At 43.5% G+C, this 27,121-nt stretch overlaps 1 protein-coding gene across 7 annotated transcripts in view; it reads right to left on the reverse strand.

The window, feature by feature from the left end:
* Window positions 1-11,291: 11,291 nt before the first annotated feature.
* MAGI3 (membrane associated guanylate kinase, WW and PDZ domain containing 3) overlaps window positions 11,292-27,121 on the reverse strand; it is a 2,362,625-nt gene continuing 2,346,795 nt past the window's right edge. For all 7 annotated transcript variants that reach the window (XM_085653126.1, XM_085653134.1, XM_085653154.1 and 4 more), the window contains one exon: window positions 11,292-25,682. In XM_085653126.1, the coding sequence (XP_085509252.1) occupies window positions 24,517-25,682 (1,166 nt within the window). In that variant the 3' untranslated portion in view covers window positions 11,292-24,516. The remainder of the gene's footprint in view (window positions 25,683-27,121) is intronic.

Genomic DNA, 27,121 nt, shown 5'->3' on the forward strand with positions numbered 1-27,121 from the left:
CTACTTGACGCCGAGTTAACATTTTTGACAGATATATCAACACTGGGCTGGGGATGCTACCTGGACAAAGTGGAGATCAGAGGCTTCTGGTCTCTGACAGACCACAGGCACAAAATCAGTCTGTTGGAGCTACTTGCCATCGGTTTAATCTCAAGGCCTTTTGTCAAGATTCTGACAGATAACGGCATGGAGTACTGCCAGAAATAGGGTAATGTGGGGTCACGTGTGCTATGCCGGGAGGTACTGAAGCTGTGGTGTTGGGTTGACCTTCATTGGATTTCCCAACTATCTACCATCTAGCGGGATCCCTGAACATTAGGGCGGATGAGCTCATCAAATGTCATAAAGCTGACCACAGTTGATTTTGGCATCCAGAGGTAGTTCAGTGGGGCGTGCCTTGAGCAAATCTTTTCTCCTCTGCCAAGAAAGCTCCTTTTTGATTCTTATGCAATCTACAGTTTTCGTCTCTAGGTTCTGTGGGAGATGTGTTCTGCCTTCCATGGGACTCCAGTCTCCTCAATTTGGTCATGCCGCTGCCTCTACTTCCATGGATTCTAAAGATGGTCCTGAGGGACTGGGCTCAGCTAGTCCCAATAGCCCTGGACTGGCCTTGGAGGGCCTAGTACTCTATTCAGCCGACTCTCAACATCTCCGCTCGGCTCCATCTACCTCTTCAGGAGGACTTGCTACCCCATCAATCTCTCAATCTCCACAACCTGCACCTCCATGTACACAAATTGAGGGGAACCAGCTGACCAGATTCAATCTGTCTGGGGAGGTGGTGGATATTATCATGGCAGCTCACCGTCTGTACACGATGTCAATCAATTCTTGGCCGCAGCTTGTGGCCTGCTTCAAAGACTGTCGGTGTGATTCGCGGCAGGCTAAACTTTGTGATAAACTACTGTATTCCGTGCCTTTGGCCTGGCAAGATCTGGCTCAAAGGTTATTTCTTGGCACGATTTGCCTTTTTACATTTGCCTGATCAAGCCTTCCTGTCGAAGTCATCCGTCATTGTTTTTTTGTTTTTTAAGAGTCTACATATATGTTTCCTCTTGCGCCATTTGTTATGTCGCACCATAATATGGATTTTACCTTTTTAATGTGCACGCCTTTCAAGCTCATGCATAGCTGTTCTTTGATGGTGCTGACCCTTAAGACTGTCACCTTTGTTGCAATTACTTCTGAACTGTAGGCACTGACTGTGCAAACAACATATAACACCACCTTTCGGGACAAGCTGATACTTTGACCCAGGCATTCTTTCTGTCTAAGGTGGTATTGCCTTTCTATGTAGGGAAGTCAATCACGCTCCATGATTTCTAGTCTCTACCGTATCCCTCTAAGGAGAAGAGGCTTTATCTGTTGGACCCCAAGAGGGCACTTAGTTTTTATATCGACCAAGTAGCATCAGATGGATGACCAACATTATGTGGGGTTCTCCAGTGCTAAGAAGTGAAAGGCATTCCAGAAATGGACCTTTCCTCGATAGATTCTTTGCATGCAAATGTGATATGCCTGTCCTAAAAAGGAGCCTCCTAGTGGCCTTCATGCTCATTATAATAGAGCTAAGGCTGCAGCTAGGGCCTTTGCCAAGGGTGTTCTGGCGCTGGATATCTTCCAGGAGTTTACCTAGGCATCCATCCACATCTACACCAGGCATTATGTCAAGATCTCTCAGGTCCACAGGGAGGGCAATTTTGCCTACTGAGTTGTGCAGAATTTTCTGGTGTGAATTCCACACCTTAGAACTGTCAACTTTATGGAGTATCTATTCAAAAGGTAAAAAATGTGTCACCGAAAACACATTTTCTGATGGATACCCTATCTAACTGCAGATTCCTCACTACCATTCTCTCTCCCTGTTCTGTGAAGTAATCTTCTATTGTAATGAACAAGTGACTTACCTCTGGTAATGCATTAACTGGTAGATACAATATCTAGCTGCAGAGTCCTTACCTTTGAATTCCCTCAAGCATCAGACTGGATCCGGAAACTTTTGCGTGAGCAGTAGCCTTGTGCACTGTCGGGTGGCTCCATCCGGCTCCGTGTGAGGTTCTCGGCGTCGTTAGCGTCGGTTATGATGTCGCGGTCATCTATATAGGCGCCACCCAGGCGTGCTGACTTCAGTTACTTTTCACTTTTCCATGCTAGAAGCGCAGAGCCATGAAGTGAACTAGGGCCCTGGAAAGGGAACAACTCTAGCCCTATCAAATGAGTCCGCAGAGCCGGGAGGCACGGGTGGGTCTGTAAGGAATCTGCAGCTAGCTATTGCCTCTACCAGATAATACGTTACCAAAGGTAAGTAACTTTTTCATCTGATAGAGGCTTCAAACTGCAGATTTCTTACCTTTGAATTTGATACCCATACCATCCTGGTGGTGGACTGCAGACTGATTTTCTACACTAAAATGTCCTGCAGGACCGAACGGGCACAATGCCTGTTCCTGCGGACCAGACTGTTCAGGTATTAGTGCTTGGCAAACGTGTGCAAAGACGCCCACATTGCTGCCTGGCAGATATCAAGGACTGGGACACCCTGAGCCAGCGCGGCGTTCGCAGCTTGTCCTCTGGTAGAATGGGCCCATAAGTCCTCAGGAGGTTGCTTCCTAGCCAGGGCGTAGCAGGCCTTAATGCAGATAACAACCCTGCGTGAAATGGTTCATTTTTGCACTGACTGACCTTTTATAACTCCCACGTAACCCACAAAGAGTTGGTCATCCACCCAGAATTCTTTTGTGCGGTTAAGGTAGAACCAGGGTCCAGGCAGTGGAGACGCTCCTCTTCCTTAGAGGGATGTGGGGGAGCAAAAAAGGTGGGCAGCATGATTGATTGACCCAGATGGAATGGGGTCACCACTTTTGGTAAAAATTAAGCATGGGTGAGAAGCACCAACTTATCCACAAAAGTCATCATTTAGGGAAGCTTGCATGTTAAAGGCTACAACTCACTCACCCCCCAGGCAGATTTAATCGCCACCAGAAAGGCTGTCTTGAACAGTGGCATAACGATAATTGAGGGGGCCCCTCTGCAAGGTACGTGGAGGGGGCCCCCTCTGGACTCTGTCAGGAGCTCCCCGGCCGAAGTGCAGTGCTGAGGGGGCCCCCTGGAGCTTGGGGCCCCCCCCCCCACACTGCGAGGGATGCGGGGGCCTGTGTTACGACCCTGGTCTTGAGGAGGAAGGACAAAAGCTATCAAGTGTTGCCACTCATGCAAGGAGGTGGCAAGTTGACAGGTTCGGGTGGAGGACCCTCCCCTGCTGCTGTGACAGTAGATCCTCCCAAAGGGGCAGCCTTATCAAAGGATCGATGCTCATTCAAAAAAGCTCTGGATACCAGTCCAGAGCCACAAGGATGACTTGGGCCCAGTCATTCTTGATCTTCTTGAGAACTCTGGGCAGAAGTGGTTTGGGCGGAAAGGAGTACAGGAGGCTTGAGGTTCACTCATGACAAAAAGCGTAGTCGAGCGATAGCTGCATTGTGAGTTCTCTAACTGAGGCTAACAGATCTAACCAAAGTTCTCCCCACTGCTGAAAGCGACCTTGCACCACCTCCGACCGGAGACGCCATTCGTGATTCGCTAGGCATCGACGGCTTAGTTTGTCCGTCCTGGCGTTCAGAGAACCTGTCAGGTGTTGAACCACCAGGGTTATCCCTTGCTGTTCCAGCCATGTCCAGAGACGCAGGGACTCTTGACAGAGTCCACAACCCCACCCAGCCCTGCTTGTTGCAGTACCACATGGCGGTGTTGTTGTGCTTACCCTAACTTCCCCTGGACCTCTCCTAAATGGCCTACCCATCCCAGGAGTGATGCATCTGTCACTACTGTGAGATCTGGTTGGGGAACTGCGAAGGTGTCTCTGACCGAATTGCGGTTAGTCAATCACCACTTTAGGTCCTTTGCAGTTCCTTCAGAGATCTATACTATGTCAGAGAGATTCCCCTGATGCTGCGCCCACTGGAAATTCAGGTCCCACTGCAGAGTCTGCATACGCCATCTGGTGTGAGTTACCAACAGGATGCAGGAAGCCATGAGTCCCAGCAGGCTGTCATTCTCGCCTAAATCCAGGATAGAGGCTGAAACATCAGTATCATAGCCTGAATATCCTGGACTCGCTGCTCAGAAGGATAAGCCCGAAATGGCATTGTATCCAGAACAGCTCCAATATAAGGGAGCATCTGAGAAGATGTCAGGTGTGACTTTTGCACGTTCATAGAGAACCCCAGCAAATGCAGGAGGTTCTTCGTAGTCTGGAGATGGGAGACAACAGAGTGGGGCGAACACGCCTTCAACAGCCAGTCGTCGAGCTAGGGGAAGACTGACACCCCTAACCTGCACAGATGAGCTACAACCACAGTCATCAGCTAGGTGAGCACCTGAGGGGTGCTAGTAAGGCCAAATGGAAGCATGGTGAATTGAAAGTGCTCATGGCCTATCTTGAACCACGGGTAACACCTGTGGGCAGGCACGCTGGGGATGTGAAAATACTCATCCTGCAGATTCAGCACTAGCAGTCAGCCTACTTGGTCTAGGGCAGACAAGGCCTTAGCCAATGCGAGCATCTTTAATTCCTCCTTTTTGAGGAATAGATTGACGGTCCGAAGGTCCAAAATGGACCACAACCCTTTGTTCTTTTTTGGTTACAGAAAGTAGCAGGAGTAGCAACTACTGCCTACTTCTGAAACGCTTTCTACAGCTCCCTTGTCCAGGAGAGCTGTTACTTCCTCCCTGGAGTAATGCTAGATGATCCTCCGCCAACCATTCTCGAGTTGGCAGTAAAGGAGGAGGAAAAGAAATAAAAGGTAGAGAATAGCCTTCTTGAAAGACCCTTTTGTCTGATGTTATGGACCTCCAGAGAAGGAGATGGTGTTGAATTCTCCGTCTGACTGGAGTAACATGGCCTTGCAGAACCAAACTAGGAATGCTTGGAGGCTGCAGCTGCCGAGGTTCTGGGTGGCAGACAACTTCTGGCTACCATTACGAGGTCGGAATGAAACGTGTCCACATTCTCGCACAACTTCGGGAGTCTGCACAGGACGGTGGCTGGGATATGGCTGACTCCATAACCAGGAATTTGTTTTTCCCAGTACATCTGGGCCATTGTTTGTTTGATCTGCTCCAGTCTACCAAGCCTTACATGACAATTGCTGACAGGATGATCCAATGATATTCATCAATTCTGAACAGAGTAAGATGACCGCAATCATCACTGTAACCCAGGAGTCTAGTGGCAGACATACTGCCTGGTCAAAGATTGCGCCCAGAAAAGGTGTTAAGGCTGCACCAGAAGAATCTCAGCAGGTCCACCACTTTTACAAGGGAAATCTAGGGGTTGGGAAACAGAATCTGTAATGCTTGACAGATGGCCCACATCCAGCAACCTCTAAGTGACCCCATTTTTTCTATGGGGGCAGGCTTTGACACCACATGAACAATGGTTGATGGCATGTTTCTGTCTTAAGTTCTTTACAGTGGATACACACAGATTCTTCTATTCTTTCTTACCTTCCTTTATCTCTACAACATGACAACAAGTCATAATCGCTTTTCTGAGCTATAAGATCTCTTGCTGCCAATGCTGCTCTTGCTACCCATTTACCAATAAACACTTCCATTTGTGCCTAAATTTAAGTGGAATTTAAACCTCCTCCCTTCTTTTGGTTCATGGATAATTTACAGTTAGTGATATGAAAATGTATGCAAATATGTATTGATTTAGAAAAGTTCAGCGTATGAAAATTTTTTCTCTACATCAAAATGTGAAGATTAATGAGTAAATTAGTTTTTACGTTTGGGTTTGTATAGTTGATAGTATGGTGCTTGTATAATCCTTTTATTGTTTGATTAGTATTTTGTTATTTGTGTCTTAGTGTTTCTGATAGAGATTTCGAACAGTAGATCTCTCACCTTTTGAATACTCCCCAGGGGTCAGACTGGATCCGGAAATGTTTGAGCAGTACCTCTGCGCACCGGTAAGTGGAGCTGTGTAGGTCCACTCCAGAAATGATGTTGGGGCTTATAAAGGCAAAACTCCTGCACGCTATCAGTTCCTTTCTTTCCGCACCACCAGACATGGATCCGGAGCTACCTCTCATCTCTCAGAGAACCGTTTACCTTATAAAAAATTTGAAATCCAGTGTGTAAGGGAAATGTCACCTCACAAACAAATTGGTTTTAAACCCAGTATGAACTATTGCAAACAAATGTCTGTGACAGATCCTCATCAGATTTGCCCTTGGTGCATGGGGTCCAGCCACGACTTCAAGGCCTGCATGGACTATGCATCGATGAACCGGAGGCCATACGAGACCACAAGGCAAAACTCTGTCTCCAAGCACCGGAAGACTCTATAGTGAGACTGGTCCACATAGAAGGGTCGGTCCAGAAGTCCTTCACGAGGTCGGGAGTAAGTCAAACAAAAAATCCAGTTAGGACTCCTGCCTCTAACACAATCCTGGGAAGGTTTCACCATGCCTCTTGATATCCCTCTTAAAGTCAATTGACATCAGAGACTATCCCACAACTTGTGTCGGCACAACCAGAGTTTCCAAGGCAGTCTGCAGCACTGAGACAGATCAAAGAGTTCTGTGAGGCTATGCTTCGAATCTTTAGACACTTACCAACTCCCTCTGGCGCACCTTCAGGCCCCAATGAACTGAGAGGCCCTTCAGCTGGGGTACAGGCAGCAGGTTTATCCTCTGTGCAAGGTGGACCCTCCAAATCCTACACTGTGCCTCCCCTGGCTCCCATTCCAGCTCTGCAGTCACGCTCCACACCGGTTCCCGGAGCAGCCACATCAATGCAGAGGACAGGGAACCCATTGGCTTCCATCAAGTTGCCATGTCGGCCACTTGATTTACCACCCCCACAAGGAAGGACAGTGATTGTGGTTCAGGTGATGAGATGGGGCAACCATACCACAAGATAATTGCTATTATAATGTTCAAGAAGCCAGTGGTCTTGATACTTCCTGTGAGTTGGGCCTCCTCTCACCCACTGAGGACTTCCACTGAGGAGAGGGCTTCTTATACCATGGTCATGTGTAGGGTGACAAAAGTTATTGACAACCAGCTTCCCATCTTAGAGTGCTTAAAGTGCTCTCGCCGGGGCACACATCTACTGAGCCCCTCTTACCCTTCAAAGAGCCAGCTAAAGATACCCTTTTGGAGGCTTCGGACAAAATGTACTCTGGTTCCCTGGTCAATTGCTAGATTGTGGGATGCCACCGCCCTGCCATAAGCGACCATGCATTTTTTTCTCAGCACCCCTCCCCTTAAAATTTGGTAGTGCAGGAGTCTACAAGTCAGACAAACCCAAATTCCTTTCCCACTACTCCCCATGATAGAGAGTCCAAATGAGGAGACTGGATGGTGGCGTTGGCCCTGCAGATTGCCTAGCTCCATATGCCCCTCCTGCAAGGCCTACCGACACTACCTGCGGTTCGTGGGGAGACAGGATCCTTTTCTATTTGCTGTGCTCCCTTTTAATCCAATCTCATCTGTGCTATTAAGCCTGAAATCCTTGGCATGGTTCTCGCTTAACTTTATGCCTTCAACCTTTCTATTTTCGGAACTCATTTTTGTTTACTTTAGGACTCTGCACACTTTACTGCTGCTAACTAGCACTAATGTGCTTGTGCTCTGTCCTTTAAAAATGGTAGAATTGGCTTACAGTTAACTGGCACATTTAATTTACTTGTAAGCTGCTAGTAAAGTGGTACAACAGGTGCCAAGGGCCCGTAAATTAAATGCTACCAGTGGGCCTGCAGCACTGACTGTGCCACCCACTTAAGTAGCCCTTTAAAACAAGTCTTAAGCCTGCCATTGCAGCCTGTGTGCAGTTTTAAACTGCCAATTCGACCTGCCATAATAAACCCCACAGCAGATCTAAAACTCCCTCTTTAATACATATGAGGCACCCCTAAAGTATGCCCTAAACAGCCCATAGAGCAGGGTGCTTTGTATTAAAAAAGCTGGACATGTACTATTAAGTTTTACATGTTCCGGTAGTGAAAAACTCCCAAATTCATTTTTAACTACTGTGAGGCCTACCGTTCCCATAGGATAACATTGGGTTACCATATTACATTTAATAAGTGATAATGTCATGTTTGTTGTCTAAAATTGAAATTTAATATCCTCTCTAATGGTAAAGTCGGATTTTAAAAGTCACAATTCTAAAAATACCACTTTTAGAAAGTTGGCAGTTTTTTCCTAACAATTTGGGTGCCTGCAGCTTGTTTCCTGGGTCACATGACTAGGTGTGGTTGGCCTTTGTGTCTTCCTCTCAGATAGCCACACAATAGGGGAAATGGGTGTTGGCAGGATTGGGGGTGGGGAGCAGAGCTGTGCACAGCTTCACTTGCACTACAAAGTAACTGCCTCAGCACACACACAAAGAAATTCACACAAGCCATATGTGACTCTGGACATTCTGGCACCAGGGCAAGGAGGCAGGAAATTCCAGACATGTCTGTGGGGAGAAACCTCCAAAAGTTCCTTCCACTTTAAAGCTGGCAAGAGGTATAAAACTAGGACCCTCAGACTCACTCTTCAGTTCACTTCTGGCCTTGCGGAAGACTCTGAAGACTATCCTGCTGCCTATGGCCTGCTGTGTACTTCAGAGGACTGTTCTGATGCCTGCCGTGTGCCTTCGAAGGACTGCCCTGCTGCTTGAGATATGCTTTTCTGTTTGAACCCAGCACTTCCAGAATGACTCCAAGGGCTAGGTGGCTAGTCCCCTGATCAGAGCCTCAGAGACAGAAATGGCTCCAACCATTATGAACTTGCACATGAACCCAGCCTGAGTGAGTCCTGCCCCTCCCGTTGTGACCCTTGGAAGTGGTGCTAAAGGTGCCTAGATAGCTCAAATCCCAGACTTGGGGCTTAGAAACCTTTCAGCTAAAATGTGCTCTGAGATCCAGGAGGAGACTGGGACCTAACTTTTTGCCAAACCATCCAACGTACATCGCTGATAGGCTTGAATTTGCGGGGTCCCGCTACCACCTTCTCTGCAGCAGTAAATCATGTTCAGTGGATCCTCGCAGAAGGGGTATCCTGCCTCCTACAGTCCTCATCAGCTATAGCCGGCAGCTTAGTCTCAAAGGAGATTTTTGACTTGCAAAAAAAGAGACTAAGTCGGAACGTAGAACTCTTCCCGCAACTTTTTCCAGATGCTCCCTGACGACAATGCCTACTCCTCGGACACCACCGGCTGTCTTGCCCCACTGAACTTTATCTTCTCAGACGTTTTTCTTTTAAGTCCGAAGGTAAGTGGAGGCCGGGCCTAATGCACCTTGTGTATCCAAACTGTGCTCTATTGTAGTTGTCCATAACTTTCAACTTTGCCCTGGTTTTGTGCGACTAGATGTCTGCGGTTGGTGCTTTGATTGTTTAAATGCTATTTTTCACTTTAAACTTACAAAATTCATAACTCCGGTTCTACTTACTGGATTATTGGCATTTTGGTGTCAAATAATTTATTAAAATGTTCTCTGTTTTCCTAAATTGGTGTGGGATTTTTCTTGTGTTGTGTTTTCCTTTTATTACTGTTCAAGGCCTGCAAAATACTTGCACATGGCCTCTAAGTTAAGCCTGACTGCTTTTGTGTCAAGCTACCAGTGTTAAGCACAGATTCATTTTTATGACTTTTCATGGTTCACCCTGACAAGGACTGCGGCTGTTGCTTGAGAAATGCTCACACCCCCTCAACCAACAACTTGTAGATGGTGGTAACAGAATTTGCAAAAAAGTCATGAACAAAGTACAGTACCGTTTTTAACTTAATGGAAAATAAAGCTTCCTGCTCTCTGTAAATAACAAGTACTCTGAATAAATGGCATGTGTTTTAGTGTGACCAAAATATGGAGTTGGGTTCTTTCCTCTCAGCATGAAATATAAATTCAATAATGTATGATAAATATTGAGCAGTACTACCAGCAAATTAACGGAAAATGTAAATTCAGTAAACATTTTTGAAAGATTTTGGCTTAATTCTCAGAATGTTTGGCACACATAACATGCAATTGCATACACAAAAAGTGGAATCTCTGCATAGAAATCGAAGATTCATTCCATCAATACATGTGGCAATTATATTTACAAATGCAGAAGATCTATATGAAATATGAATTTATCTGCAGTCATAAATCTAACCAAAGAGCGGAAAAATGCCTTTTCCCAGACGAGTGTTGTGGCACTGGGTAGTATAAATGTGGTGAACAGCCATAAAGTTGTGACTTATTCACAATAAATTAGCTTTTAAAACATATACCTATAAGGATACAGGTGATGTAAAAAGCGTGGAAAGGTGATGATAACACCACTATTTTATTTGGTAATAGAGTAAGGGAATTCTTCCAATAGAAAAAATATTTTCCATAAGGTTAAAAAGAAGTAGGGGAAAATGTAAAAATGAACACTTGCATGACCTATGCCTGCAGACTTCCTGCTTTCACTCTATCCACCATCACAGGCCATTTGGAACTAGGTAAAAAGGTTTAACTGCCCAAGTGTGTAGGTGTATGTTAACACATTGAGCATTCACGATCTTTTCTGTAACTCAGACCCACTACACTGTGCCCTCTTGTATGCTTCCAGAAAATGTTTTAATATAAAATGTTTGAAAACGTGAAAGACTCATACTCAAAGTTAAAAAAAGTATGTTACTGATGCAATACAAAGACTTAGTGGTTATATAGTAAAGGCTGAAATGCAAACACTTTCGTAAACCATTCCACATAGGTTCATTTTAATTTATTCGATACAAGGGGCATATTAAATTCAATAAGTCTTCTGAAACGAACGTCTGACTCCAAATTCAGCTGTAGCACATGTATATAACAGGACGACACAAACCTCTGTCACAAGACGTTTATGAAAGAGCACAGATTTAGTTTTTCCAATGAAATGGAGAAAGACCGCAAAGAATAGTAAAATAATGTGTGGATTCCGTGTCACATACATCAAGCAGAATTTACAGAAGAATTAAACTAGTATTATTCCATTTTATTTTGAGGGCATATACCATTAATAACCATCCAATAAACCTTGTCTTTGGCTACAAGTGAATTACTGACATTGAATGCATCGGTTAAATTTAATTTATTGTTATGATTAAGGTAATATGAAATTTGTGCCACTTATTTAAATAATGTAATATATTTCAGAGAACTTGGACGCTACACCTTCAAGAAAAAACAGCTTTGAAGAAGGGCCAATTGCAGGTCCTTTTATGAAGCAGTCAAATCAATGCTAAATTGTGAACACAAAAGATAAGGCCAGTACAGTAAATACAGGATGCCAACGGGTAATTTTATTTGTTCATATAATTTTAATATATAATGTAAAACCATGTACATTTTATGGGAAACCAACATTTATATTAAATGTGTGAGAAATCCCTATAAAGCAGAATAATACAGAAGAACAATATTGAATATGTTCCATTTTAAGTATACAGACAATGTATTTAGCAGTGCATGAACAAAGGCCATATGCTGAATTTTCTTTCAATATATCTATGTAAAAAATAATGAGCAATGTACAGGTGTCTCTTTCTAATTGCAGCCGTTAGAGGTATGTATAATATATATATTTATATATAAAGGTGCTGTACAATATATAAACATTTACAACCAGTACATCCATTTTGTTTCTTCTTGGCATTCCAAGGCCACAATTCAAAGTCATTTTACAGTAAATATAGATAAACATTTCTCAGGAGAGGAAGATTCACATCATACCAAACATACAGCATATTACATTAAATTAAGTCACACTGAGACAAATAAAACAATGCTCTAAGTATGGAAGAAAACAAAACTTTGTTACATCAATATTCTTTGCTTCCCACAAACTGCTGATATGAGCAATGGTTGGAAAATAAGATATTACATTTTACAGCAATAATAGGTGCAGAAAGATAAAAGAACACAGGTTGCTCTCAAATACCTAACTGGAGATATTTTAAAATACATAAACTAATTTTACAGTCAAACTTGGGAGAATTTGTACACATAGTCTATGCAGATACATTATGCAAACTAAAAGAGAAAGCCCATTAACATTTTATGCATACATGCACTACCTGCCATGCTTTAGAAATGATCTCTGATCATATTTCGCCTACTAAATGGATTGGGCACAATTCTGAGAACAATGTTTTTCACTTTCTTATTTAAATCAATTCAAGATGTGCCAACTGAGTTTATATCAAACTTTGAAAACACTGTTGTCAAGAGAGTAGGCACATATTTCATCACAGTTTATTAAAGATCCGATATCTTTAAAAGATCAACATAATAAGTTACTGAACTCATTTTCCTAATATTTCTACTGATTTTGCCACTGTTGGTGCTCTTTTTAAAATCACCCTTGTCATCCTTTGCTACAAATCCAACTCTGATCAGCCATAAGAAATTATGGCATATATATACACTCCAATATTGACACTACCTTCACCTCATTCAAATATTCAATTGCAATTTTGTTTTGATATCTCCTCATCTTAGAGTGGTAAAAAAAAGAATGGAATGCTTTAATTAATTTCAACCATTATTATTTACTCATTCCAAATCTAATTTGAAAGGTCAAAATATAAATTAGGTTTCCGTTCCCTAATGTATTATCCTTCATTCCTAACAAGGCAAATCACAAATACTAAAAAGTTAATTTTTTCCGCAATAGGCACTGATATGTAGCCTGATTTCAGAGACTTTTTTGTGCAGCAATACTATAAGAATAAACTTTGATGTCAAAATAGAAAAAATAATAATTTGCTTTTCACCTTCTAAATGTACAATAAAGTTCAACAATTTCTCAGAGTACTTTTTCAGATAATTACAATGCTATTCACTAGAGCTTTAGTAGGTGCAGGGTGAATACTTCTACAGTGTAAATTTTATTAACATATCTTTCAATCGGAGGGACGTGGTTTGGACGCCGGGAGAAATGGCAGCGTAGCGCTTCGCTCCTCCAGTGGCGATGAACTTAAGGAGTATTTTGGAAGGCTTCAACTAACTCTAGAGCAGCGATCACGGCGGTTCCGGAGACCGGAGGCTTCGGTACACCTCTGGTGTGATTTTTGGAACTCTACGAGTCCCTGAAGACAAGATACATGCGGGTGCCCTAAAAGCCAGCCTCGCGACCGCGAGCGTAGGGGCCGTGAGGCCGTGTGATCCCGCAAGCCCTGTGCCGGCCGAGCTGAGGTAGCTGCCTACCTGACTGGTCGGAGGGATCCCCCGGCGATGTTCTGTGAGTAGGTTTGGGACGAGCCACAGGGCGGAAGACTGCCACCAATGTTGCTCTCAGATGTTCAGACCTGTGAGGGTCATAAAATGGCGGACACGCTGTGCACTGAGGTTCCAGCGCAGCGGTAGGCGAACGGAGATGGAACCGGAATCCCACTGTGAGCGGGGAATGGAGGGCAACGCGGATGTTACATTCGGACTGTGAGTGGCATGTAACTAATATTGCAAGTTGGATTACCGTGTTTCGTAACGTGGGCTGGTGCGACATAGGTTCTTCTTGGAGTGCTGAGGGCATGCTCGCACAAGATGGCGGACACTGTAAAGGACACTGTAACGCTCTCGCCTCAGGAAATTTAATCTTAAAATGCCAGGCCTATTTCTACACGGTCACAGAAATACATAGGAGGGTGCCGCCTGGTGAGATACACATTTAACTTTTCTCTGGCTCTGCTCGGCGAGACCTACCACGACAAGTGGAGCGCACAACATAGTGCGATGATGCGCGTTACGCGATCTGTGCAATCACGAGAGCTCTATTGGAGGCAGAGAGACTGGCAGCAACGTAGACGTAGATGATGCCTGGTAAGAAGTATGTCCAGACATTATATGGCCCCTGGGATATGAGGGGGAGTAGACTATGTGGACGCGCATCTACTTAGCGAGTGTGTGGAAGCTGTGCTGAGCGGGGGCTACGAGAGAGAGGCTGTGGATTGAACACTGGCGGTCATAGACGTGAACATGAGCATCGGAGGAAAGGAGCAAGATCTTGATGTGCTGAGAGATGCTGGCAATATTGTGGTGGCGACGCAATTGTATGTGCTGGGCAAGAAGGTCTGACCATGATGAAATGCGACTAAATACGCCACATCCACAAATGTAGCTCACTAGGAATCGCACAGGTCATATGTCACAAGAAGGTCCCCGGTATCCTCCGCTCTATAGCTAAACGGAACCGCACCACTAATAGAAGGAGGTGATCCTGACATAGTGCTCTAGTCATTTTGCACATCCTGTGTCCTTTGGAAGTTGCTTTATTACGGACCGAAATTGCTATCAAGAGAGCTATTGTGGCGGTGCTTATTAGGTTAATCAAGTTGCTGTGCTAGTTCCTAGCTGTTGGGCCAATATGGGGGACAAGGATACAAAAAACCTCAAGAGGCTTAAGGCTGAACCTCCTAATCCGATCTCACCTGTTAAAGGCAAGAAGGACGTCAATGATACGATGGACATCATACTGAGCAAACTTGAGGAGGTACGAGAGCTTGCGAAGTCCACAAAGGAGGAAATCGTGGCTATTCGGAAGGATATTCGAGATACTAACACCAGACTCACGGAAACAGAATCAAGGATCAGCCGTATAGAAGACTTGAAGAATAAGACCTGTAAATCTATTAAAAGCCTCTGTCTCCACAGAACAGATGTCAAGGAAATTGTCAGAGTTGGAGGACAGGAATCGAAGAGGGAACCTTCGTATCTTTGGGATACCGGAGGGTTCAGAAGATGCATACGAATCCTGTGTTCCATTCATGGAGGCATGGTTCTCGCAGGCAACCAACCTCACCTTTCATCATCCGCTCGAATTCGACAGAGCTCACAGAGTTCCTGGCAGGATCACACCGGGTCAGAAAGGTCCTAGACCCATCGTCTGTAAACCCCTGCGGTACCAACATGCGGATCAAATGTTATCCTTTGTACGCAAAAACAACCACATCCTATGGAAATCAAGCAAGATCTTCATATCGCAGGACTATAGCAAAGAGACTGTTGATGTGAGGAAAGCCTTTCTCGCTCTACGCCCGAGGCTAAAATCGCTGGGCCACCAGTTTGGTTTTATAGGTCTGGCGAGGTTCCGTGTCTTTGTCCACGGTTCCCCACAGATCTTCACAGACCCACAAAGACTCAGACAATTTCTAGATGGTTCTGAGGATCTACATATGGATACGTCGACCTCTGCTAATTCTTCTAAATAAGTACTCCCACTGAATACCTCTGCTTTTGTTTATGCAGAAATCTGTTGTCATGTGACGATGGAGTCTCCTGCTCTTTTGTAATACGTACCTGGGTCAGGGGCCTACATCGGCTCCAACATAAGTGTTCTGTGCCTTGACCGATTGCTAGTTGCTTTGCAGTGATCTAGGTCTTATACACAGTTTTCAGCCATTCATGCAAAGATCTAAGGCTATGCCGAGCATAGCTGTTGGTGTAGGAGAAGGAGATCTGTGTTTATGTTTAGGTCTATGTGCCAGACAAAGCTGAGTTTATGTACGATTCCAGGCTCCTAGATATGCATACCACGTTAGCGTTCTGATGCTGCCCTTGAGGGTCTGTGTGTACTTAGTACTGTGCACTTCCTACCCTGCTTAAAATGTTGAGAGCTGAATGGTGTTTCGTTTAATTGTCAAGGTACTGCATGGCTCACTAGGACCTTAATAATGGGCTATTCCTACAGACGACAAGGTAGGGGGGAAGGGGATCTACCTCTCTATGCCGTTTGGGACTGGTGAGTAGATTGTTCTGTTGCAATGTTTTTTTTTCAGGGAGGTGATATACTTGCTGTGGTCGTCGGAATGTAATAACCCCTCAAGGGGGCAGGTCCCGCTGTATCCATGCTTATATCATATCTACACAAAGATGTACTGCTCAATGAGTACACTTCTCCCGGAGACCGCTGTTTTAAGTTGTTTTGATTGTTGTGTTAGTTCCCAAAATGTCAGTATGGTTACGGTTTAAGACCATGGGAGGGACACTGTTTTTTCCGTGTCACCATGTCTAATACCTTATTTCAGAGTGGGGAAGGTGGGTTGAGGGGTGCTTGGGTGGGGGAGGGTTGGGAGGAAGGGTAAGGCAGGGTAAATGTTTGAATTTTGTTATTTTCCTCTTGTTTTGTTTATGTCGCCATATTTTCATGCATATCAGGTTCGGGATCTTCATGCTGTCAGTACTCCGATGGAGTCTTTCATTGCGTCACCTTTGATGCTACCTTTACACTCATGGTTGCTCTGCCTGTACAGGTTCAGGCCAGGTGTTGTTCTTTACCTCATCTCAATGCTGTATTATTTGGGGTGAGACCGGTGTTGGTGTGTATAAGCTCACCTCATAGCCGATTTAGTATGATCTTCTATTAATTCTATATGTCACTATCCACAATAGACACATCGCTGGGCATAACAAGGGTGAGTAACTTGAAAATACTTTCACTTAATGTCAAGGGTCTCAATCAACCGGTTAAACATCAGAAAGTCCTAGATTATCTTCGTAGGCAAAAAGGGGATATTGTCCTGTTGCAAGAGTCTAAAATGAATGTTAAACAATTTCATACACTTAGAAATAAATTCTTTGTTGAAGTAGCAGGATCGGAGGCGATAGGGAAGAAAAATGGGGTTTTGACATTGATTGCGAAAAAATCTAATGTAGATTTGCTCTCCTCCACTTCTGACACTAAAGGGAGGTGGGTTACAACCAAGTTGATCAAATATGATACTGAATTCTATGTTACGAATGTCTATGCTCCTAACACATGTGATTTAAGTTTCTGGTCAGATCTAACTAAACAAATTGAGACTATCCCTGATTCAGCCATACACATACTTGCAGGGGATTTCAATCTACAATCTGATCCAACTCTGTACAGGGACTCTCGTTGTTCCTTTCGTGGCAACAAGTCTCATAAAGCTTTCACTAACCTTTGTACCTGATTTAATTTGGTAGATACCTGGAGGTTGCAAAATCCTGATGGGAGAGATTATACTTTTTATTCGTCTCCACACGATTCATTCTCCCGAATCGACTATTTATTTATTACAAAGAATGGTATTTTTTTCAAGAATAGAAGAAACATCAATAGAACCAAGGGTTATATCCGACCACTCATGTCCATTTCCAATGTGAAATCATCCACTCGCCAATCAATCTGGCGGCTCAATGATGAAGTCCTCGAAAAGGAGCAACATCGGATGGAAATTGATAACGCCATTAAAGACTATTTGGAGCATAACAGTAGGGGAGACACCACTGATCTGATACGCTGGGAAGCATTAAAAAGTACGATTAGAGGGGTCATTATTAAAATAAAATCAGCCATGAACAAGAACCACAACAAGGCCCTTGAAAATCTGGAGGGAGAAATCGCTACACTGGAGAAAAGACACCTGCTTGATAGGAAAGAGGATACACTGAATAAACTGGCCAATAAGAAGTATGAATATAATAAAATAATAAGTGAAAGAGCAGGAGTTTGGTTAAATAGGAGGAAACAATTTAAATTATGTGAGTCAAATAAGGCTGGGAAAAGCCTGGCTGCATATCTCAAGTTTAAGGTGCAGAAAAATACAATAAATTCCATTCAAGATCAATTGGGGGCAGCACACTCAGATCCAGTCAAGATAGCAGAGGTGTTTAAACACTTTTATGAGTGTCTCTATGCCAAGAATATGGAAGTGGAGGATTCCAAAATTAAGGGCTACTTAGAGGAATGTGACCTACCGTCTCTCTCTCTCCCCTGCCGATCAAGAGGATCTTAACAGCCCCATCACGATTCAGGAGGTTGAGAAGGCTATTAAGTCGTTAAAAAGTGGTAAGCCCCCGGACCGGACGGGTTCACGGCCAGATTCTATAAGTGCTTCTCCTCTCTCATATCATACCCACTCTTGCACCTGTTTCAGGAAATCAACACTACAGGAGAGGTGAGAGGTACGTTATCTGAAGCTATCATTGCCGTTCTTCCAAAAGAAGGGAAAGATCCAACACTCCCAAAGTTCTATAGGCCTATTTCGCTTTTTAACCTTGACTGTAAGCTCCTAGCCATGATTCTAGCCAATCGACTTCAGAAAGTTCTGCCCAAGCTGATACATCCTTCACAAGCAGGCTTCTTAAAATATAGGTTGTCCAGTGATAACACCGGAACATTAGCACATGTACTCAAAAAAGCGAAACTTTTATCTACCCCCACTGTAGCAATTACGCTTGATGCCGAAAAGGCATTCGACAGAGCCGACTGGATCTACTTGAAGGCAGTATTAAATAAATTTAACCTGGGTCAGTTTTTTACAAGGACGGTGATGTCCATTTACTCTTGTCCCTCTGCTAGAGTTAGAGCGGGAGGCTCGGTCTCCTCGATGTTTCAGTTGCATCAGGGAACCAGACAGGGGTGCCCCCTCTCCCCTTCACTGTTCTTATTAGCTATTGAGCCATTCCTCCACCACCTGAGGATTAGTTAAGGTATTGCCGGGATTCCGTTTGAAGACTGTATAATAAAGCTAAGCGCATACGCTGATGATGTCTTGGTTGTATCAGAAAAAGCTGAAGAGGCTATACCGGCTCTCATGTCTACCATTGATGAGTTCTCCAGGGTATCTGAATATAAGTTAAATAAAGACAAACGGAGGTTAAATTGTTAAATAATCGGGGGAATAGAGAGATAATGGGGGACTCTTGTCTGACTTGGCAACCGGGCTGCTTTAAGTATCTGGGGCTACACTTTGATAGGGACCCAATTACAACATTGCGTGTAAATGAAAATCTGACTCTAAAGAAAATATCTAAATTGCTAGATGGCTGGTCTCCGAAATATCTTTCATGGTGGGGCAGGGCCGAAACCTTGAAAATGATGGTAACCCCATTGGTGAATTACCTGGCGAGTATGTTACCGATGACCTTCTCAGATGACTTTCTGACTAAGGTGGATAGGCTCTTTGGCATGTACCTGTGGCAGGGGAAGAAACCCAGGATATCAATGAAAAAGCTTCAGTTATCTAAAGAAAAAGGCGGCCTGGGTCTCCCCAATTTCAGGAATTATCAGACTGCCTTCCTCTGTAAACAATACAACAAACAAATGATGGACGGAATGCTGACAATGCAGACATTCTCCCCCAGTCAAGAGATCTGGGTTGAATCCATCGTTCTTTTGCCCACCACGCCACCCCAGTTTAGACATGGCCATATGCAAATCAATCTTGACCCTGTGCCTCATGGGAACAGTCCAGCCCGAACTGCCAAGCCATGTCTTCCCTGGAACGGAATCTTGCTCTCCATGCCACTGAAAATCAAGCAAGCCTGGCTGAAGACGGCTGAAATGCCAGAAACCGGTCCTAGGATGCTTGTTTCCAGTCCAGGGAGGACCTGGCTTGGCAGTTCGGTCTGGACTGTTCCCATGAGGCACAGGGTCAAGACTGATTTGCATATGGCTGGGTTCAAACTGGAACGGCATGGTGAGCAAAAAAACGATGGATTTAGGCCCAGATCTCTGTACTGGGGTGAATGTATGACATTGTTCTACATTCTGTCCATCAATTGTTATTTTTGCATTTGTCACCCCGAGTGGAAAGGGTATGCCCAGACGTGGGTCCCTTCCTCTCCATGCCACTGAAAATCAAGCAAGCCTGGCTGAAGACGGCTGAAATGCCAGAAACCGGTCCTAGGATGCTTGTTTCCAGTCCAGGGAGGACCTGGCTTGGCAGTTCGGTCTGGACTGTTCCCATGAGGCACAGGGTCAAGACTGATTTGCATATGGCTGGGTTCAAACTGGAACGGCATGGTGAGCAAAAAAACGATGGATTTAGGCCCAGATCTCTGTACTGGGGTGAATGTATGACATTGTTCTACATTCTGTCCATCAATTGTTATTTTTGCATTTGTCACCCCGAGTGGAAAGGGTATGCCCAGACGTGGGTCCCTTGCTCTCCATGCCACTGAAAATCAAGCAAGCCTGGCTGAAGACGGCTGAAATGCCAGAAACCGGTCCTAGGATGCTTGTTTCCAGTCCAGGGAGGACCTGGCTTGGCAGTTCGGTCTGGACTGTTCCCATGAGGCACAGGGTCAAGACTGATTTGCATATGGCTGGGTTCAAACTGGAACGGCATGGTGAGCAAAAAAACGATGGATTTAGGCCCAGATCTCTGTACTGGGGTGAATGTATGACATTGTTCTACATTCTGTCCATCATTTGTTATTTTTGCATTTGTCACCCCGAGGGGAAAGGGTATGCCCAGACGTGGGTCCCTTGCTCTCCATGCCACTGAAAATCAAGCAAGCCTGGCTGAAGACGGCTGAAATGCCAGAAACCGGTCCTAGGATGCTTGTTTCCAGTCCAGGGAGGACCTGGCTTGGCAGTTCGGTCTGGACTGTTCCCATGAGGCACAGGGTCAAGACTGATTTGCATATGGCTGGGTTCAAACTGGAACGGCATGGTGAGCAAAAAAACGATGGATTTAGGCCCAGATCTCTGTACTGGGGTGAATGTATGACATTGTTCTACATTCTGTCCATCAATTGTTATTTTTGCATTCCTCTGTAAACAAGGCACACAGTGGCTGACTGTGGATTCGGACTACACTCCGCTGTGGCTAGATATTGAAAAATCCCTTATTGATAAGGTTCCCCTTACAGCCCTACTTACTATGGATCTCTCACATCTTCCTCATTCCAAATACATCTTATTAAATACAAGGCGGGCCCTTCTGAGACTGGATCAAACTCATAAAACAGGACTATCCCTAAAGAAAACTACTATGATATCCTCGTGGCTTAACCCCTCACTTAAGATTGAAGGAAAACCTCTTCAGTGGGAATACTGGTCAAGGAAAGGGGTCAATTGGTGTGCGACTTGTTCGAAGGGGTACACCCTCTACCGTTCTCTTCGCTCCAGACCAAACATAGCCTGGCGCCGATAGATTTTTATGACTTTTTGAAAGTTATTTTATCCACTCGCTCTCTTAATCCGTGTGACCCATGGCTTAAGACCCATGTCCCACGGTTCATGGCGGCTGGTCATTTTGTTTCCAAAATTTACAAGCTGCTCCTCCCTATCCCACGGAAGGCCCACAGGCAGAATGAGCTCAGGTGGGAGTCTGAACCCAACTCTACTGGATTATTATTCGATTGGGATATGATACACACCACTGCTTTATCGAATAAGGTCTCACCAATACTAACTCAAACCAAGTACATGATCATTAATAGGACATACTGGACGCCAGAAAAGCTCTTTAAACTCCAACTGAGAGATAATCCTTTGTGTTGGAACTGCGACTCAGCTGTAGGAGATTTGGCTCATATGCTCTTTGGCTGTCCCTCGCTGGGATTATTCTGGGGAAAAGTTTTTGACTGCATAGAACATATTTTCGGTATCAAACCTAAGAGAGAATTAGTCTATATTCTATTGGGCGTCTTGGATCAGAACCTCCATCACGCCAATGACCGTCAACTGTTGGATATCTTACTTACTCTGGCCTGTAAGGTAGTGTTGTGTAAATGGAAGAGCGCTTCTGAAGTCTCCTTCAGGGTATGGCAAGAATGGCTATCTTTTCTAAGAGGAGCTGACAATAATGCTCTGCATTCCTCACCATGGCGCGCTTCCCACAGGAAGCTTTGGAAATCTCTTGATGGGTCTTCATTCTCATTTGATCCGCCATGATGCTCCATGATCTCCCATGATCGTCCATGCTGTGTTATAGTCATAAGGAATTAATGAGGAAGTAAGGTTTATGATACGTATTGATTCTATGTATTAGAGGATGCGGGTGGTACCATCCTTCATAAAGAGCGCTGCCTTTAGCGGGTACATGGAATGTGTAAGATAGATTTCAGATTTCAGTATAGGCCTTCGTAAAGGCAATTTGTATGCAATATTGTACTGGCAGTAATGGTGCTCATTCAGTATGGCACAATCGGACCTTATGGTATGCTTTGTGTTGTCCATGATTTAATATTATTCTGCTTTATTTAATTATTATGATTTGTATATATTTCTGTTTTATTTCTGTTTTGTGATATGTACGATTCATTTACAGGTTTGATGGTTTTTATGAATGAATATGCTTACTTTGTTTATCGGGATTACGTATGTTATATGTATTGGTCTCTTTTTTTTTTTTTCCAAGAAAAATTATTTGAAATAAAAAACATCTTTTTCAATCAAGTGACCCTGGCTGATAATTAAAAGCTAGGAATTACACAGATACCAATGGACAGCATAAGATAAGATATATTTAAACCACTCAATGAGAGAGAAATTGCAGTTCATTCTGTTTGTAAACAGTGCACCCAATAGTGGTAATTATTTATTGAATTTGTAATGCTGTACTATGGTCAGATATTTAAAACACAGTGTAAATGATATAGTTTGCATATATCACTGACAAAGCAATTTACTATGGTAATCTAAACTGGGTTGTATTGTAAACAGGTGGGGTAGTGGTTGAGGGAAATAATGGAGCTCGGCTCTGGCATACATTTTACATAATAGGACTTTTTTTGCGTTTATTTGCCAAAGAATGAATTTAATTATAACCAGATAACAAACTAAACATGTTGTAACTTTTCACAGTGTACCTACGTCATTAGAAATACAAGATGTGTCAAACTACTGGTTAAAGGGAGATCCCAGAGACTTATCAGCAAATATATAAATAAAAACATTTTTTGGTACAGATAGTTTCAAATGAACATTAAAGTAGTAATCCATTGATGCTGCAAATTCACTAAGGTTGAAACATGATTTCACACAGGGCCGGACTGTAAAGTAATTGGTATACAGAAGGTTTGATTAAAATTGAAAATTATTTATTAAATAGAGGTCAATTAAATCAGGTGGCTACTGAATCTCTAGTTAAATTGGGGTGTTTGTCAGATACTTAGCATCATTTCCATTATGTTTCAGCCTAATTATACATAGCAGGGTATTTCCCCTTCGCACCACCAGTGTCATTTTAAAACCACACTTAGAATATTTGCCAGACTAAATGCAGTGTGAGGATACTTATTTTTATTTTTTTTTTACACTTTTGCTCAAAACAAAGTCTTATCTTAAGGTATGCACACATGCAACATGCCATTGAGTAGACATCCGATTTGAAACAAGATATTGCATGTTCTGTTAAAGAGGAAAACTGCAATTGATGAGGACAAAACAAATCCGGCAAATAGCTTGGCACAATAACACGAAGTGAGAAATTATCACATTTGGCAATATATAATTTTGTTCAAGCTCCACAAGAATATCCAAACTACGTAGCAGTACAATGTCAAAAAAGACGCAGAGCACCTTCATAAAAGGAAGAGACACACCATGAAGTTGTGGAAGACTGTTCATTTTAAGCAACACTAGGGGGCCGATTCCAATCCTGGAAAAAGGCTGTACAAATCGTTGTATGGAGCGTTTTTCCCGTACAACTCGTACCCGGTAAACTTTTCTTACAACCTAGGAAGTACGATTCGTATAGAAAGCCTCTTTCCATACAAATCGTACTAAAGACCATACAGCTAAAATAAACCAACGATTCTGATCCGGAACAGCTTGAACGCGACGTCTGTATGTATTTAAGCAGCGGTTTCCAGCCCAGCAAGTACGATTCGTCCCTACGGCACTCCGTACGGCTCTTTTCTTACAGGAGCCAAAAACAGCTGTAAAAGCAGAGTTCCCAGGGGTACGAGTCGTACAGGCATACACCCCCATGCGTTGTGTATGTACGGTGCGTACCACAACATCGCGTACGTACTGTGCATACCCCCAACATCGCATACCCCAACATCGAGTACCCCAACATCGCGTATGTATGCACCGTACATACGCGATGTTGGGGTACGCGATGTTGGGGGTACGCACAGTACATACGCGATGTTGGGGTACGCGATGTTGGGGTACGCGATGTTGGGGTACGCACCGTACATACACAACACACGGGGTGTATGCCTGTATGACTCGTACCCCTGTACGACTCGCACTCCGGGAACAACTTTTCCCGGGATACGAGTCGTACAAAGTTCGCTTCGTAGCGGGTAGTGGCATTCCCCGTGTACGGGACGTTTTCCGTACAAATCGTAAAACGGAAAGCCGGTCCGGATCGTACTAGTACGGTTGGACTGCATTTTTACAATTTGTACGGAAAAGTGTCCGGGTCCGTCTGGTACAACTTTTCCCGATCCGATTTGTAAGGATCGGGCCGATTCGATCGGGCCGATTCGTACAAATCAGATTGGGAAAAGTTGTATTTTTCCCGTACGAATCGTACTTCACGGGTCGGACAGGACTTGTGCGATTTGTATGGAAAAATTTACCGATACGAGTCGGACGGGAAAATAAGATACAGGATCGGAATCGCCCCTAGATGTCCTTCATGTAAGTTGCTTTTGTTTGCAGTCAATTGAAATAGGCACATTCTCTGCCCCCTGTACAGAATGTATTTCTTCTGAAAATGATCTAATCTGAAACAAGCGATGCTTCAGTTGACAGCGATTACTAAAGTAATTACAGCTATAGACGGTTTTTTCAATCAAACCCGTTTGTCATTCACAATTGTCTCTGTGATTTTGCTGGCACTTGGAACTTTCCAAGGCCCAGGAGTTATGGGTGCTTTCCTCATCCCAGAACTTCCCTCAATCTTTGACAATGCATCATCTTTGGTTTTATCCGTCACCTCAGAGATCTTTTCATTCTTTTGCTCTTTGCTTAAAAGAGCTGGTTCATCAGTTCGTCTCTTTTCCTCCGTGGTCTTTTCTGACCTCTTTCGACTGTTTGTTTGTGTTTTGGTTTGATAAGAGGTTGGATCACCAGAAGAAACGCTCTTTACTTTGTCATCTCCATTTATTTTTTTAGAGGACTCACAGGTCCTATCTGATGACTCAGCTTTTTCTTCAACACCTCTGCCCTTTGTTCCTGGAGATCTCTTCTCATTCTTCCTATGGCTGTTATGCTGTCCAGTATCTGGTCTTGTATTTCCAGACTTTTCCCGTCTGTCCTTTGGGTGCTGAACATTTTCAGCCTTATCAAGAGTAGATTTTTTACTGTGACCTTTAGTGGATTTATCCTTTTCAGTGTATACTTTGACCTTACTCCCGTCAGTCTTTTGAGGCTTTTTAGGACTGACAGATCTACTTCGGTTTCTTTTTGGATGATCATTAGCAGCAACAGTAATTCTTGTATTGACTTCCAGGTTTGTAATATTTGATTTCCTGGGGCTCACAGATCTGTCTCTAACATCTCTATGTTTTCTTCTTGAATCATTTTTGTTTGGACTGACTACCAGTTCCTGATGCTCCTTGGAGTTTTTGTTGTCCGGCTTTCTTGGACTAACAGACCTGCTTCTTCTTGAATGGTCACCTTTCCCACTGTCCAATGGCTTCTTTTTCTCAGCATTCCTAGGACTGTTGGACCTGTCTCTCTTGTTGGCTTTCTTCTGGACTGAAGTTGCAAGCTTCATCTCAGGTCTTTCTTTCCCCAGTTGGGGAGAAGATGATGCAGTCTCTTTGTTCCAGTTTTCATCAGGAGCATTGTTGTTTGCTTCATCGTCGTTCTCAGATATATGAACTTTCCTTACCGCTTCATCCGGTTTTGTTTGATGAATTACTTCACTTGTGAAATCAGAATGGGTAGGAGAAGAAAACAGTGGCATCTCATCGTATATAACACTTGAAGAAGGATTTAAACTATCTACTTCACCTGAAATAAAGAAAAATATATCTGTTATTCAATATTTCATAAACTACAATCCAACAGGGATAAACAATTGTATTTAACCCCTTCAGCGCTGCGCGGATTCCCCCGCGGTGCTGAAGGGTTCGAGCGTGGGCGGGGCCATGACGGAACGGTTCCGTCATGAGCACAGCTCAACCGATGCTCATGACGGAATCGTTCCGTCATGAGCATGGAAGGGGTTAAAGTACAATACCAGGAGTGATTTAGTCTACTGAGATACAGACAATCTTTTCATCACAATTTGGAAAATTAGGTGCTGGAGGAGGATTGAATGACTATTTTGCCTTGTTTGCAAATTCATGGTTTTTGCCACAAATTTACTGTTGTTGTGGCAATATATGAACCACTAAATCGGAAGACAAATGCTTTTTCCTGTAATCCACGCCCAGATGTGGAAATGAGGTAAACTGAAGCCTTCTTTTTAATTTTTGCTATGAATGTGTGTAAGCCCAACTGCATTAGCATCTTTCTACATAGTTGGGACACATTCTAATTAAATAATACTATTACTCGTAAGTGTGCCAACCATTGTACTATATTTTAGAAAACAAGATTGTAAACAATATGGTTATCTATCCTGGTAAAACTTCAGGACAGCACATTTATTATACGACATTGGGTTCTTAGGTGATCAAATGCAAAGTTAGGATTACGCTGTGATTTACAGATGTCTACAGCCGATATCAAGTTGCTGGAAAAGAAGCAGCGGCAAAAAGATGCCACCTTCTAATTCTAATAATTACTGAGGCAGCAACTTCTTGGCTCACCTGGTGTATTTTTATGAAACTCAGGTGAAATCTCACAGGAACCTCATTGCTGAACTCTGGGTTAGTAGAACAAAGACTTGTGCGCTGATCAATAAAAAATTATTCACTAGGTTACTTTCCAATACCTAGTGTAACACATGGGCCTAGTACACGTTCTCTGTATATTTACTATGCAAGAGCTCTCCGCCTCTTTGGCTTTTGGCAAACATCCGTGACAACCAGGAAAGGTTACAATTATCACACCCAAATCTATGATGTGTATCTGTGGGACATGTTGCAAAGGGCAAAGGATTTTGCCACTGGATGACAGGATCACGGAGATAATACTAGGCCTTGAACATGTGATATTACAAAGAATAACTCATGGCACTGCAGTACTTACAGTAACCAATTAATATTCAGTTGGTAGACTTGCTTATTTTTTCCATGAAAAATTGGTCATCAAAAATAAAATGCAATATGTTTGCAGAGTGTAGATTTGCATGATGAAAATGATGTGGAGCATCAGCTTGTTCTACACCCTAGTTCTTCAGTGGCATGATAACCACTTTTATAAACTCCTTGTATCCTGTTCTGTTCTTAACCCTTAAGATGATGTAGGTAATGCCAACTATGCCTCAGCAAACCTTTTTTTTT

This window comes from Triturus cristatus, chromosome 1_1 (assembly GCF_964204655.1).
Source record: "Triturus cristatus chromosome 1_1, aTriCri1.1, whole genome shotgun sequence".
Classification (NCBI taxonomy): Eukaryota; Metazoa; Chordata; class Amphibia; order Caudata; family Salamandridae; genus Triturus; species Triturus cristatus.